The sequence below is a fragment of the Eurypyga helias genome, unplaced genomic scaffold, assembly GCF_000690775.1.
Source record: "Eurypyga helias isolate BGI_N326 unplaced genomic scaffold, ASM69077v1 scaffold15666, whole genome shotgun sequence".
Taxonomy (NCBI): Eukaryota; Metazoa; Chordata; class Aves; order Eurypygiformes; family Eurypygidae; genus Eurypyga; species Eurypyga helias.
This window is the reverse complement of record NW_010257366.1, coordinates 1-16,283: the sequence shown is the minus strand read 5'-3', so window position 1 is coordinate 16,283 and position 16,283 is coordinate 1. Positions and strand designations below refer to the sequence as shown.

At 43.1% G+C, this 16,283-nt stretch overlaps 1 protein-coding gene across 1 annotated transcript in view; it reads left to right on the top strand.

Annotated features, from left to right (window-relative positions):
• The window catches only part of GCN1L1 (GCN1 general control of amino-acid synthesis 1-like 1 (yeast)), a gene marked incomplete at its 5' end in the record, with an annotated part of 40,506 nt that extends 29,383 nt beyond the window's left edge, over positions 1-11,123 (top strand). The window contains 13 exons of the mRNA XM_010153988.1: positions 140-301; positions 737-829; positions 1,062-1,205; positions 2,342-2,611; positions 2,881-2,994; positions 3,509-3,739; positions 4,338-4,531; positions 5,146-5,260; positions 6,385-6,481; positions 7,439-7,587; positions 8,164-8,268; positions 9,585-9,803; positions 10,402-11,123. Of these exons, the coding sequence (XP_010152290.1) occupies positions 140-301; positions 737-829; positions 1,062-1,205; positions 2,342-2,611; positions 2,881-2,994; positions 3,509-3,739; positions 4,338-4,531; positions 5,146-5,260; positions 6,385-6,481; positions 7,439-7,587; positions 8,164-8,268; positions 9,585-9,803; positions 10,402-10,527 (2,019 nt within the window). The remainder of the gene's footprint in view (positions 1-139; positions 302-736; positions 830-1,061; positions 1,206-2,341; positions 2,612-2,880; positions 2,995-3,508; positions 3,740-4,337; positions 4,532-5,145; positions 5,261-6,384; positions 6,482-7,438; positions 7,588-8,163; positions 8,269-9,584; positions 9,804-10,401) is intronic.
• Between the last annotated feature and the right edge of the window lie 5,160 nt (positions 11,124-16,283).

Here is a 16,283-nt window from a genome sequence, read left to right as displayed (position 1 = left end):
TGATTAATCCTGCTTTTACATTTCAAGTAAACTGCGAGTTACTTTCAGTGGTGCGAATTCTGCATTCTTAGCTACTTTACTGAGATGCACGTGTCTGTTGTGCTTTAGACATTCTGTGATTTTCTCTCTACGTCCTTAGGTACTGCTCTTCTCCGAGTCCCTAGTTCCTACAGTGAGAAAAGCACTCTGCGACCCTCTGGAAGAAGTCCGAGAGGCTGCAGCTAAAACATTTGAACAGTTGCACTCAACAATTGGACATCAAGCTCTTGAAGATATCCTGCCATTTTTGCTGAAGCAGCTGGTAAGCATCACTCAACAACTTGATTAATGACGTTGTGGGACAGGTTTTGAATAATTAGCTAAGGGAGGAGCAGGTTTGTAGTGCCAGACCTTCCAGGGAATGGCAGCTCTGTTTTGTCTCCTCCATGGAGTCATCCTAGCCGTTGGCAGGGAAGGTCTTGTGGCTAAAGCACAGGCCCAGGGATTGCTACGGCTGGCTCTGCTAGGGAATGGTCACTGTCACCTGCTTAAGTGGCTTGGCCACCATGCCTGATACAGAGACTTTGATGTGACAAAAGAGCTTGGTTTGGCTTTTTGCTATATAGTATGGGAGCATTTTTGGACAGGACTGGTGTGTTGGTTATGTGATCACGTGGTAAATTGTCACTCGGAACAGGGTTTACCTTGGTGTGTCACAAATCATCTCTCAGGCTCATAACTTTCTCTTTACCTGTAGGATAATGAAGAGACATCTGACTTTGCTGTGGATGGTCTTAAACAAGTTATGGCTGTCAAGAGCCGTGTGGTGCTGCCTTATTTGGTGCCGAAGGTACAGCTGGAACCAAGTTTTAAAGTTCAGCACTGTGCTTTTTCCTCTGCTTGCTGTCAGTTTTCTGCAGACGGATATGCCAAAAGGACGAGCATAGTTTGAAATTTAATTCCAATTTCATTCTCAAAACATTGTCATTTGTGTTGTGATGCATTTATGCTTAAATTCTGCATGTTGTAGATGAAGTGAGATTCCTTCTGAAAAAAACTTCCTGCTCGTCTCTTTTTTTTAGCTGACTATCCCCCCTGTGAACACCCGTGTGCTCGCTTTCCTCTCGTCAGTGGCAGGGGACGCTCTGACACGGCACTTGAGCGTCATCCTGCCTGCTATGATGTCTGCGCTGAAAGAGAAGCTGGGGACCAGTGAAGAGCAATTGGCAAGTAGCACGGCTCAGCTCTTTGTTATGACAGGTTGCCTGAAGACAGTGTTTCGGGTTTGCTTCCCAGCACAGAATCTGTGTTCTCTAGATTCACAGATTGCATGTTTTAATTCAGTCCATTAGCTTCTTCAGGATGAGTCTTTTTGCCTGGTGGCATATTGTGAGTCGAAAAACGTATGCTTTCCAAATCTATTTGTATCCATATAAAAGTCTCTTTGGCCTGCAACAAGACACAATTCTATGTTTACTTATTCTTGGAGAGCTGCCAGAGTGTCTAGTTAACTTTGTATTTATTCTTGGTAGAGAAGACTGAGAGATTAAAGGGCTGAAGGGAGGAAATCTCCTATTTTGCATGCAGCACTCCTCCTGTACTGCTTTCCGAAACATCTGGTATTTGGACTCCAGAGAACATCCTGGACTTGTGACTGTGGAGAGACATGTACATAGTTGGGGAATTAGGAAGTGAGTGATAGAGCTCTGTTGTCTGGCTGCTGTAGATGCCCATTAGATCAGCTTCTACCCCTGACTCGGCCTGCAGATCTCTCATGTACCCACAGATGTGCTTGTAATTAGTGTTGTGATGCATAGCATTAAACTCCCAAATAAAAAAAATGTTAGCTGACAAGACCCACAGTCTCTGACAGGTGAGGAAGATGGAGGAGACTGAGCTACTCTTAAGTTTTGTAAATTAGCCCTTTTGCAGCTGGAGAGCGACCTGTGCATCATCAGTTCAGCTGATCCGGGACTGAATTGAGCCTTTAATGGTGATATGACCAGCTATTTGATGAAAAACGATTGGCAAGTGGGATGCCGTAGAATCACACCATGGTGTGGGTTGGAAGGGCCCTTAAAGATCATCCAGTCCCACCCCCTGCCGTGGGCAGGGACAGCTTCCACTAGACCAGATTGCTCCAAGCCTCATCCAGCCTGGCCTTGGACACTTCCAGGGATGGGGCATCCACAGCTTCTCTGGGCAACCTGTCCCAGTGCCTCCCCACCCTCTCTGGGAAGAATTTCTTGTTGTAGTATTTCTCTAAGAGATAATGCGATGGATAATAACGTGGGGAAACCTGTGGCTAAATCTGTCTTTGTTCTTTTTGAGAGTTAACATACAGTTAATCTGGGCTCTTTAGGAGATGGCAAACTGCCAGTCTGTAATTCTGTCTGTGGAAGATGATGCTGGACAAAGAATTATAACTGAAGATCTACTAGAAGCTACCCGCAGCCCTGAGCTGGGAATGAGGCAGGCAGCAGCTGTCATTCTGAATATCTACTGCTCCAAGACAAAAGCAGACTATACCGGCCACCTGAAGAGCTTGGTGTCCGGCCTGATACGTCTGTTTAATGACACCAACCCTGTAGTCCTGAATGAAAGCTGGGATGCGCTTAACTCCATCACCAAGGTGAGAGGCAGTCTCAAAAAGTGCCTGGCAAGGGGAAAAAGGGGGTAGCTGGTGAAATAACTGCCTAAATGGAACCTTCTGTTTGATTGTAAAGTACATTTACATCTGCAAATGCTGTAAAGATCGAGATGTGTAAGACGAGCTTGAGTTCAGCTTTGTGAGCGAGGCGGCAGGAAACGGGTGTCTTCCCTGGACACGCCTGAGCAGAATTCACAAAGGATAGCTGGTGCCGTGTTGCCTCATCTTTGTCTCACCGCTCTCTCCTGCAGAAACTAGATGCTGGGAACCAGCTTGCTCTCATTGAGGACCTGCACAAGGACATCCGGATTGTAGGGAATGAGGCCAAAGGCGAGCATGTGCCGGGATTCTGTATTCCTAAGAAGGTAAAGGATCAGAATGAGTGTGGATTCATCACAGCCGTAATCCCACTGCTGGGGGGAACTGGTGGCTATGACACTGCAGCTGTTAGAAGCAGTGACTTGGCACATGCCAGACCTGCATGTTGGAAAGACTTTTTGTAGGTTGCTCCTGAGTTACCCTGCAGCAGGCTCCTCCTGTAACAAGATCTTTGACAGTTCTGTTATGCCTGTAAGTCATGGTCGCTGGCTGCTTTTTGTGGGGGAGTAAAGCTGGACCTCTGTGCCAAATTTCTCTGGTTTAAAAATTCTCTGAGCCGCCACCACTTTTCTCATAGCAACTGGCTTAGTAAGGCGGAGATGCATGAAATCAAACCAAATAAAAGTAGCTCTGTAAATGTGGAAGCAGGCAGCTGAAGGTCAACAGGAAATTGAGAGAAACTCTCCAAGCCTGTGCATCTGGTGTATAACAGGAACAAAAATAAGTTATGTATTTTTTGCATCTTAGCTTCTAAGCTTGCTTATCTGCTTTTCGTGACAGGGAGTGACTTCCATACTCCTGGTGCTGCGGGAAGGTGTTTTAACTGGTAATCCAGAGCAGAAGGAGGAGGCAGCCAAGGCCCTAGGGCTGGTTATTAAGCTGACTTCTGCTGAAGCTCTTAAACCATCTGTGGTGAGCATTACTGGGCCACTTATTCGGATCTTGGGAGATCGGTTCAGCTGGAATGTCAAGGTGGCTCTGCTTGAAACATTAAGCCTTCTTTTAGCCAAGGTAAGATTCAAAGTAATTGTGGTTTGTGAACATTTTCCATGGTAACTTTCAGCAATATCTGCTGCTGCTCATGTAAATCCAGCTAGGCTGTCTGGTGGCATGGATTTGATATTTAGGAATGACACTGTAACTGGATTGGATTTTTCCAACAGCTTCTGGCCTATCAAAAAAGCCTCCAGTACATCAATTTCTGGACCTCACAGAAATATTATTAATGCTGATAACACTTGCAAAGAAACTACCATGTCATTAATTTCTCTCTGATGTCCACCATTTTTGGGAAATGTTAAGTCCAGATATAATCACGTTATGTATTTGAACTGAGCTGAGCTTTTTTTTTTAGTGCTCATGACAGTGTAAAGTCTTTCAACGATGTTACCTTTGCATTTCAATATACAGAAAATAAGATTAGATTTGAAAGGGGTAAAAAGTTGCATGGTAAAATACTGTTTCATGTTTTTCCTGTGTTAGGTCTGAATAAGGGCTGTCTGTGATAACTGACTGCAGTAGAAGAGGTGGTGCTGTTTTCAGGCTTTGATGTCTGTTCACTGTTTCAGACATGACTGCACCACTTTCCCTTCTTTCGTCTCTGGTACAGGTTGAGATTGCCCTGAAACCGTTTTTGCCCCAGTTGCAAACAACCTTCACCAAAGCTCTACAGGACTCAAACCGTGCCGTTCGCCTTAAAGCTGCCGATGCTCTCGGTAAACTCATTGTCATCCATGTCAAAGTGGATCCTCTCTTTACGGAGCTACTGAATGGAATTCGTTCCAGTGATGACTCCGCCGTCAGGTAAGCTGTGGGTGAGATCTCAGACCCTCCTGCTTACTAAGGATGAACCAACAAAACGATTACAGGTATTTGTGTAGAACTGCTTCCCACCCCACCTGAATTCTGAGAGTAAGATGGACGTGCTAGTGAAAGCAGCTGACTGTTAAGGGTTGCTAAACAAAGAATTGCCTCTGTCAGAAGCTAAGCTGTGACAGTGTATCTCAGGAAGCATGCTTCACGTCTGCCCAGGTCTCCTCTCCTGCACACCCCCAGCAACCCGCTGCAGCCCACCTTCAGGTACAATACTCTATCAGTTGTCAGTCTGACCCGAAGTAATGCAGCTGTTCTTGTATCCAGAGCACGCAGATCCCTGAGAAATTAACTTCCTGATTTTAGAATTAAGTGTTTGAATAGTCAGAAAATATTTAGATTGTAAGAGACAGGCACAAATACACAAATGTGGAAATACTCCCTAGCATGGGGTTCTCAGCAGTGCAGAGTATTGCTCTCCTAACCTGTAAGTCCTGCTAGCGTAACTGCTGTGTAAGAAACTCTCACCGGTCTCCAGAACTCTGTTTGTTCGTGGGGGCTGGGGGGAGAGGCTGTGTCTGACTGTACGTTGTGATCACTTCCAGGGACACAATGCTGCAGGCTCTGCGGTTTGTAACACGAGGAGCGGGTGCAAAAGTAGATGCTGCAATTAGGAAGAATATCAGCACGGTGCTTCTGGGGATGCTGGGACATGATGAGGTACTGCTTCAGCCAGCTGCAAAGGATCCCTGCTGTAGACATTCTTCAATTTAAAATCTGAACTTTCTAACAGAATTATTTTCTAAAATAACTTCTGGAGGAAATTACTAATGTTAGAGTAGAAATACATTTTATATAAAGAAGCATGTGGTTGAGCATTAACTCACTAAACTGAAAACAGTCTGTAAAATCGCTCTTGCTGGAGCCTTGTAGTGTGTTAGCTGAGTGCAAGAATTAGAGGTGCCTAGCCAGTCTCTGGTGACTCTGAAAATCTGGGAGTTTAATGTTTCCATAGCAACTGTACATGTGGGTTTGACCTGTTGCTCCTCGCCAACGTGCTTGAGGCAGCTCTGAAGTCAGGGTTTGCTTTTTATCTTGGTGAAAACCTGCAATACCTTCACTGTATGGACACACGTGTTTGTAGGCTCTCGGGTGGGGTTTAGCATTTAGAGTGAGAAATTTTTCAGATAATGGCAGTTTTCTCCAATGAGCAAGAAACTCTCCAAGCTTAATATAGGGTCTTTAGTATACGGCAGATAGCGACAGTATGATCTGTGAGATTACAATTAATCATCTATTAATTTCTTTCTTACATCTTGATTTGTGCAATATAGACATGCAGCTGTTGATATGCTAGAAATAGAAAAACTCCCACTGGGTTTTAAGTTCCAGGGGGGAGAGGAGTAGTGTTGGGATGGTCACATAAGCAAGCCAAAACCACAAAAGCCTGGAAGTTTTAAATGAAAAGTAGTAGGAATTTATCACAGAAATAATGGCTAGAAGTAACGCTTACTTCTTAGACTGTGAATCTAAGCTTAGCTCTTGGGAACATGTCTTTTAAAACATTCACTTTCATCTTTATGACTTTTCCACTTAAGAATCGGAATTTATGTAAGGTCTGTAATTCTGCAGTCTCAGCTGGCCTTGTTGACTGTGGATTTGGCTTTTAGTTCCATTATGTACAAGAAACCCTGTGAACTGACAGAAATCCACAGGTAGTAGGATGAAATACTACAGATAGTATTTCTTTCCTCCTCTATTCATTTCATACCATCTCTGTCACATGCTGTTCTTGCTGCTTCTCTGTGGTGTGTATTGAGCTCTCTTCTTCCTGTCCTTGTTAGGATGCCACCCGCATGGCCTCAGCTGGCTGCTTAGCAGAGCTCTGCGCGTTTCTGTCGGAAGAGGAGCTCAGTACTGTTCTCCACCAGCACTTACTGGGTAGGTGAAGCCCTTTACGTTCACTGGAACCAATTCTGAAAGCAGGGGGAAGATACCTTCTCAGCCATTGGTTCAGGAAAACTTTGCGACTAATTATCTAGGTTCCTCCTCTTTTATCTTAAACCTGAATTTGTAGATTTTCTTGTTGTTTTCTTTGCTCATGGCTGTTCATTTGTACACCCTGGGACACGGCTGAGCACAGGGTGGTAGATGTAATTTGGGGTCACCCAAACCTTTTTTCTGGATTTGTTTTTTGGTGAGTTGATGGAAGTGCCAGCATGGCTGTGTGACTGCTAGTGCTGGCAGAGATGATGACAGGGTGTTCAGGCAGGGTGGATGGGAGGGCCATTCCACCTTTTTTGATGACACTGTGATCTGAGATTGTGTGCTGGTTTGGTTGGGATCAGTTATTTTTCCTCACAGTAACTAGTGTGAGGCCGTGTTTTGGATTTGTGCTGAGAAGGATGTTGATAACACACTGATGTTTTTAGTATGAGGCTCTGCTTTGGATTAAGTCCTTGTCTTAATGTCAGCATTGCTTGGCAACAACTAAAACCATTAGTATGTTGTCAGTGTTCTTCTTGGCAGGAATACGAAAGAAACACAGCCTCACACTTACTGCTGTGAGGAAAATGATCTCTGTCCCAACCAAAGCAGTACAGGGGCTGATTACATGTGACTGACACCATCAGAAGTAACTGGCTTGAATAATACAGCGTCACTCGTTTGTGTCTGGTTTCCACATCTGCCCAGGAGGTGTTCCTGTCTGGTGAAGGTGTTGCATTTTACCTCTGTTTGTACGGCTTTCTGGGAGGAGTGGAGGAAGCAAAGCATTGCTTTAGATGTTGCTTACTATTTCATTTTATGGAAATGAATTGACACAGTGACAAAAGCTTTCTTAGATGAAGAGGAATGGGTAGCAGGAGCCTTGCTATTGTTCTTTTCTTCCACTTGCAGCAGATGTCTCTGGCATTGACTGGATGGTGAGACATGGACGGAGCCTGGCTCTCTCCGTGGCTGTAAACGTTGCTCCTAGCAGGCTGTGTTCCCCCAAGTACTACAACAGCGTTCAGGAGATGATCCTCAGCAATGCCACTGCTGACAGGGTAAGTGCTACAGGAGAGCAAGCGTGTTGGAAGTTCTAAACAGTGTGCAGGTTCTGTGTGTTCTCAAGCAGAACAAAAACCCCCCAGTGCAGTCTGAAGATTCTCCCTTGGCTAGATGTGGTTTTTATAGTGAAATTACATGACTGTTCCGATTCTTTGATTTGTTCTGATTGCTGTGGAGACAAAGATTAAATAATCTTCAGCTGCAGAGAAGCTTTAATTGGCAGTAAATTATGCTTCTGTTTCCCTATTAAAGTTCTCATTCATAAGCCAGATATACGAGAGGTGCAAATGTTTAATTTTAGGAAGAAGATTTCAAATCTAGGGTTGAATGAGCAGTTTGTGCTGGGAAAGCTGGCGGCTGCCACCTTATCCCACGTGGCATATAGTTGCAATATGATTGTTTCACATCCTATTAACATTAACCCCATACTTTCCTGCTTTGCATGCAGGAAACAGTTGTTTTTGAAAGCTCAAGTTAGCCTTCTGCAAAAGCTTACCAGACCATGTACCTAGTTATTAGAAGGGCTGCTCAACTCTCCTCTAGTAATACCAATTGTTGTCTTTGCATTGAAGATTCCCATTGCAGTGAGCGGCATCCGAGGGATGGGGTTTCTTATGAAATACCACATGGAAGGAGGAGGGAACCTGCCTCCAAAACTTTCCAACCTCTTCATTAAGGTAAGACTTCTTATGGCAAGTACCTGGTGTTGTTCTCACGTGATGTCAGTCTTTCTTTGAGCTAAGTCATGGGTGGCCTTCTCTGTCAAATTTCTGTATGGTAACCCAGTATGACAACAGAAAGCATGCTGCCTTATCTTGGGAAGCTCTAAATCCCCCAATCCATGAAAACCTATGTATTTCTTTGTGTGACAGACAGTACAGACAGAATCACTTTATCAGCCTGCTTTGCAGTTGTGAGTGCAATACTGCTATCCCTGCTGTGATATGGAAATGCGACTTTTGATCTTTCCGTGTTAAACTTCAGTTTTGATTCTTATGAATTAATTTTTTCCTTTGCTGGCAGAGAAGAGCTGGGGGGGAGAGTCGTCAGGTTTTTTTAGGTTGCTAAAGGTCAAAGGGCCTTTGTTAGAAATGCATCAAATACCAACTCTTACCTTACCTGATTTTGCCACAGTACTTTTTGACTTCCCCTGTTGTGGAAGGGACTAGCTTCGAAAGACTGCGATAAAAGAGAGTATTGAAATTAACCCTTCTTTCAGTCCAGATGTATTGAATATTCTACCTCAAAAATACCTTTCTTTCTTGGTTGTTTTTAGTGGGTTTGTTTTTAGTTTCACCCTGTCCCATAAAAGTATCCCCTCATGGTAGGCAGGATCTGAATTAGGCCATCATTCTTCAAAGCAGACTTTTTATTTGAAATCCTACGTTTATATATTGATTTGTATTGTCATATTGTATTAAAATATAAAATAGTGTCACAGTTGTCACAATACCTTTATTGCAGCATTAATAATGCAGTAGACATTCAGATGCTAGCTTTGCTGTTTTAAATGTGTTGAGATTAAATCAAAAATACAAAGCTCTTTTTTTTTTTTTTTTCCCCCTTAATTTTCAAATGAAATCCACTGCTGAAATGCACCTTATATTCTAACCAGACACTGCCTTGGCTGTTGCTGCTGATTGAGTGTGTTTTACAGAGGTGCTAACAGTGTCGGCTTTTGCTGCTTTTCATGGTCATTGTCATTTCTTGGGACAGCTGAGAGAAGGGTGTGACCCTGTCCTCAGCCACATTTTTAGTTTTCTTTTGAAAAAATATCTTGTTTTTAAGGTTTGATCTTTTCCTACTCTTACAGTTTAGTCAAACTTGTTGCTAACAAGTTTGTCTCTTGTGTACCTCTTAGTCGAAAACTTTTGGCTTTTCCTTTAAGAATTTATAGTTTAAAATACTTCATTAGGAAAAAAAGATAAACTATTACTTTAAATACTTGTGCTTTGTATATCTGAATTAAGTTAATTTTTGTCTTCTCCTTCAGTGTCTTCAGAACTCATCCAGTGACATAAAGTTAGTTGCAGAAAAGATGATTTGGTGGGCAAATAAAAACCACCTTCCCTCACTGGATCCTCAGACAATTAAACCAATTCTCAAAGCGCTTCTGGACAACACAAAAGACAAGAACACCAGTGTAAGAGCCTACAGCGACCAAGCTATCGTCAATCTTCTGAAGATGAGAGCGGGTGAAGAAGTGCTTGAGGTATGAGACGGAAGAAAATGTAATCATTGGTAGATAGCTGTGTCACACTGCTCTGCGTATGGTTAAGTGTTGTGCCTGGAGCCTCACGGTGTGCTGGCAGTCTCTTATGAAATAGATGGAGTGGGACACTCCTATGTGCATTTAAGCTTTCATCAGTGTTCTTACGCTAAGCCGTGAAGAAATAAGCAATACTGACACTGTACAACCTTACCTTGATTTTATGAGTAGCACACTGTGCTTAACATACCTCCCATCTCGAACGCAGCAGCCTTCCTTTCAGTGATGCCTTAAGCCCTGCCTGTGCTGTAGGTACCTTAGCTAGGACTGCTAGTTGATTGCTTTTGTCACTTTATCATCCTACTGCAGCATTACTGGTGCTAGAGAGAGTATTTTAGGATGGACTACTTCCTACATCCATGTTTTCTAAGTCTTAGCTGCTTTTGGACAGTTCCCACGTCTGGAATCCCAAAACCAGAGGAAGAGTTTTGCTGTGCTTGAAAGACTGCAGATAAATACAGCTTGTATGGCACTTACATTTATCCTTATTTTGAAGGTATGTAGTAGGGAATTGACAGTTGGTGGTGTCTTCCTTCCACAGTCCGTTTCCAAGATTCTAGATGCTGCCAGCTTGGAGCTTCTCAACGAAAGCTGCAGGAGATCTCTGAAGAAGCTGGCGTGCCAGGCTGACTCTGAGGAACAGATCGATGACACTATACTGACGTGATAATAAAGCTCCACAAGACAAGAAAACACTGAACCAACCGCTGCATCAGCATTTCAACTCCAACACCTATTTTAAATGTTTTCATTTTTGAAAATGTTAATTCTGATGGGATTTCATGAAAAGGACTCCCAGAGAGTATTTTAGTATCAAATATACCAGAATAGCCTTAATTAGACCCACATTAGCTGAAAATTGAAAATTTGGTCCCCTTTTTGAAACAGGTAATGCGCAAGAAACAGATATACTAATCAATACTGTGGCCAATTGTGAGATGTGGCTGAAGCACATCAGGCTTAAACTCTGGTGACACCTATTTCCTTTCCAGGGTCTGTGGAACAAAGCCAGTACTGGAAGTATTGCTGGTCTTTTCCACGGGCCCTGGGAAGCAGGAATAGAACTCGGTGAAAGTTAAAAGCGTATTGTTTTTGTGTACTGCTAACTTGCTGCTTGTGACGGTTCTAAAGACTGAAAATCCCTGTAAAGCAAAGTATTTAAAATAGCCTTAGAAATCACAGGTGCGAAAGGGGGATTAAATGCAGTCTGTTTAAAGAAGGAACATTTAATAAAGGCGCTGACTTTGATCCTTCTGGTGTAAACTGTTCTTTTTACAAATTCATTTGTCAACAAACTTGAACTGTGATTTACTTTTTGAACCTGCTTTGTTTTGGGCATACGGTCTGTCGAGTGGGTAGCGCTGTAATCTGTAAAAACCTTGTGCCAAACTGAGGCAAACTAGGGTTTAAAACCAAGCCAGAACTGACATTTAATGAAATTTTTAAGTAGTCCTATTAATTTCCAAAGTATTTTTGAGTATAGATAGGTTTTTAGTTATTCATCTTGTGAAAAGTCCTCTTTTTATGTCTTCAAAGGCTTCACAAGATACTTGGCACTTCCAGCATACAGGGTGAGGGGTTTTTGTCAATGAGTTGTACTGCTCCAACAAAGCAATAATTTATTTTATCTGGCCCCATATAACTCTCTTTTTTTTTTTAAAATTCTTTTAATTTACTAATATCTTTTATGCCACTTGATGGAAATAGTGAAAAATCTTGTTGCAGAATACAAATTCTGTGTAGAGTAAGACAGTGAGCCTTACCTGTTCTACGAAACTACACAGAAGCTGTTTGCACCCGAGAAGCCAAAGCGTTAAGACTTCTTGTTTCAAATGGGTGGGTGGTGGTGGTGGGGAATCTTCCTTGCATGTAACTCGATATGGCTCGAACCATGATGAAGGTAGGAGAACACAATGCTGCACATCATAAAATTTGAGATCATAAAATGTAACCACGTGGGAAAGCACATTCTGCTGGAACCAATTTGCCGATTGATACGGCAGTAGCAGCAAACAGAAAAACATTTTACCTTCACCTCAAACAGCAAAATACAATCTCAAGTAGATATTTAGGAGTGCTGTGCTGTGTTCTGGTCCAAAGTACAAGAACCTGTCAAAATGTTCTTCAGGTTACGTCAGCTCCCAAGCCTGTGGTGCAGGCTCCTGGCGATGGAGATTTGCTGTAGGAGTCAATGGAATACTGCTGGAAGGGGCTTGGGGAAATCGGTGCTTTTACCCCTTGCTTAAGATAGGCTCAGCTCCAACTCAACCAGTCCTAACTGATTTCCATTTTTATAGCACTGTATGATGGAGATTCCATAACCTCTCTTTGCCATCTGTTTCATTATATAAACTTTTCAAACTGTCAGAGCTTGCCTCGTGTCTAAGAAAAAAATAATCTTCCTTGCTGCTACTTGAGTCCGTTGCTGCTTGTCTTACTCCACTGACACTGAAAACAGGTGCAGCAACCGTATCGTTGCTTCAGTGTTCTCACCCCTGGACAAAACAAGTTTAGATTTTTCTAAGTGTTTTCTCATAGATTTTCATGTTTTCTAAACGTACACTGCCATCCCCCGTATTCGTTCCATTTTGATTCATACTTGCCCCAAGGTGTCCAGCGCTGGACCAGACTTCTAGGGGAGGATATCGCTTTGCAAGGCCTGGGTGGCCTTGTTTGCAACAGCACCGTGTTGGTGACATGTTTAGTTTGTATTCAGCCAAGCTACAAAATTGCTCTTTGGCTATTCATTTTCCATCTGGCATGTATGCAGTTGGTTATTTCTACCAAACTGCAGAACTTTCCAGTTAGTCTTTCTGAAACTGTGTTCTGCTTATTTCATAACATTTATCTACATTCTGCTTTAGAATTAGTGCTTTCTAATTCTGATTTTGCCTTCCAAAATACTTGCAGATCTTAAATCATCGAATACTATGCACTGAATTGGTAAAAGAGTGAAAACTCAGCTGAAGGCTCTTAAGGATTTGGCAGTCTTGGGGCACTGGAATTAGTTTCACCTCTAATGAATTAGTTGTGTTTGGGCTGACAGAGGAACAGTTAAATCATGCAATGCAAAAACTTCAGTGCGCTGAAACGTACAAAATTTTATGCCATTCAAAAACTACTAAATAGGTGGCAAAAAGCCCAGGGCTTGTATGGGAATCACTCACTTCATCCTCGCAGATGGGAAGGAAGAAAAAACTGCAAGTATCTCTGACGAACGGCTGCTTGAGCTCTTGATCGCGGGCACCTTGTCTTGCCTATTGTATCTCGGATTCTAACTGATGCTGCACAGAGACACCTGAAAGGAAATTACCGTTAAACAGGAGCCTTTTTTATTAACTTGTTCATTTTAGCTGGTAAGATCTTTTGTTATTAGGGGTATTTTGATGATTTGTCTTTCCACCTTATGTAGTGGCAAGTGGAAAAAACCCAACTTTCCCAACAGAAGCCAAATTTCTGCACTCGGTTTGTTTCTGAGAGGGAGGAGTAAAAGGTAGGGCCTGGCTTGCATTCATTGAGAATATGCTCATTTTTCAATTACAGCGAAACACTGAATTTGGATTTTGATAGCTACTTTTCACTAAACTATTTACACACTGCAATATAATACATCAGAGATAAAATACCCATAATTTTTGCCACAACATGAGATCTGAGAAATTCATTGTGCCAACTTGGAGACTAAAGAATTAATTTTTTTCTCAAGTGTCTTAAAAATACCAGTTGTCAGTAAAAGATAAGTTTCCCCTACAACTGACTGTAATAACACCTTTGAACTGTCAAGCAACTGTCTCTGAGTGACAGCTGAACTGTGTATTTCAAGAAGATCAAAAAATAATTTATGAGATGTTTAAACTTACCAGGTGCTAAAAATTTCAATGGAAATGACACAAATGTGAAAGCATAAAATATTCAAATATTTTGATTTTTCTTTTTAGATCAGTCACAGTTTGTACTGACCATTTTAGTGGGTAACATTGTGTTATCTCATGCTTTTCACATGAGGTTTCAGGAGCTTAAAAATAAAGGTAATAGGAGTCATCGTTACTTTGGGTGTGAGCTGGTGGTTTGTAGGCCAGATTCAAGGGATCTCCCTGCAGCCATGCAGTGTCCTCAGTTACCCTTATGCTCAGGGCATGCATTGGGTTATGTGATGGGCTGCCCAAGTGCTTTACTGGGGTGGGTGATATACTGGGGACAGGGAGTTGCTTTAGCACTGGGCTAGGTTTGGGCTAGCTGCAAACCTTTTTCTAGCAGGGTTTCTGGAGCGTAAGTCTGTTAAATAACACACGCTCATGCCTGGTAAGACTCCAGCCCTCCTCCTGCTCCTCAGATGGCTACATCATACATTTGAGGTTAAGGCAGAGTAAGCCATAGGGTGTGGTGTTTTAAATGCCTGAGCTGCAGAGCGAATGTGAGATGATGGTCATCTAAGTGGATTTCAGGATGTGTGGGTCTTGACGGGGGTGCGCTTTGAAGGCTAGAATACTTTTTTGAAGGTTGAGATTAAGGAAGGTTTATAATTAAAACAACAGACATTAGCCATATTGTTCATCAGGAGTATTTAGAAGATGTGATTTTATACGCCAAAACCAAATCTTCAACGAAGCCATGCTATTTTAGCCATACAGGGTTGGTTTGTTTCCAGATGAATTGCATACAAATGTAACTGGAACCACACTGCAATCTCCTATGCAGAAGAAGTAAGAAATTAAAATCAGTTAGAGACAACTGACTTAAAAAATATTCCTCTTAATCAAACCCTATTGTATAAATCCAGAGAAAAGTCTGTAGCTGTCGAAACAACGTCAAGGGAAAAGGCAATACTGCTAAAAACTGACTGCCATTGTCTTAAGACACATTCACAGATCACTTCACAGTTGAGGCTGGAAGGCACTTCTGGATTTCAGCTAGTCCAACCCCTGTGCTCAGAGCAGGTTGCTTGGGCACTGTCCAGGCAGTTGGACTCCACAACCGCCCTGGGCAACCTGTTTTGGTGCGTGAACACCCTCACCGTGTCACTACCACGGTTTGCAGTGGTGATGCTCCACTGATTTCAATCTTGTGTTTGGGTCCTTCCAAAAAGATCCTCAAAGTAGGTGCATCCTACTCTTTAAGCGTCTTTGGAACAACTAATCAGATTGTAATTACCAAAACCAGTGCGGATCAGTATGTTCAAGCTGCCTGTCCTTGATTTCTGTGTCATCTTTCCTTTGTCCGTTTACAGATTCATTTGACCATAAAGGTCTGTGTTCTTCAGTGCTAATACAGCTCTTCCCATTTGAAAGACAAATGCATGTTAATGAGATACTTGTGCCAGTGAATGGTAAACTTATGGTTAAAATTAAAAAAAAACCCAACTAAATAACGATGCCAGTATTTTCATTTGAAGCTATGGTAAATTACTTTAAAGACAGATTTAATATCTAGCATGTTGCCTTTTGTTATTGCGTTTTTAACGTATATATTGAAAAGCCTTAATAACTAGGAAAGGAAGTCTTAAGTAATTTACATATTCTATACCTGGACCCCGTTTTGTTTGATGTCAGAAGTACTAGTTAGAATAACTATTTTTGAGAAAAACAAACAAAGAGAAAACCTTGTCTTCTTGTGCAGTGTCTCCACCTCAAAGTGGAGATCACCTGAAAAGCAACCAATGTCTTGCAGAACTTGTGTAGTCAGTGTTTGTGTAACTGATAGCAAAATTACTCAGGCTGGTTGTGTGTTCAACAACTGTGGAAGTGCTGTTTGAAACTCTGTGGATCTGGGCTGTGGATGGTGCAGGCACAGCTGCGTGTGTGCGAGGTCAAGGCCCTTCCTGAGCCATACACAGGCACATCTCCAGACTCAAACCCTCAGGAATCTAACTCCAGACTGGCCTGAATTGCCATGCCTGCATGACACACCGGGGCATCTGATATCCTTTTTCTGTGGGCTTCCTCACCTCCACGTTGGGCTCTCATGGGAACTGTTCTTGTACTATGCAACTTCCTGTTTTGGCACACAGGTATCTTGCTGAAGAAGCAAAACACGTTCCTAGGCACTGCGGTCTGCTGCTGTGCCTTCCCAGGAGCAGAGCTGACAGCGCCTGAAAGCGCTGAGTCTCCTTCACGCCCTTTAGTGCCTTCCCGGGGAAGGCCTCCCCTCCTGCTAAGTCTGCAGGCCTCACGCCAGCGCCTACGGGAGCTGAGGTGGGCACACCGCTGCCCAAAGGGGAAGACGAGCTGCCCGCAGCAGGGAAGGAGAGCAGGGCACCCTGTGCGGAGGTGGGAAGGCCCCACCCTCGCCGCGCCCCATCCCTCACATGACTGTCATGGCCGCCAACGCGCGCAAAGACGCCTCACCTCACCGTGCCTTCTGCGCAAGCGCGGCCCACAGGCGCCGCACCGGTGACGGGGCGCACGCGCAGCGACCGCCGCGGCG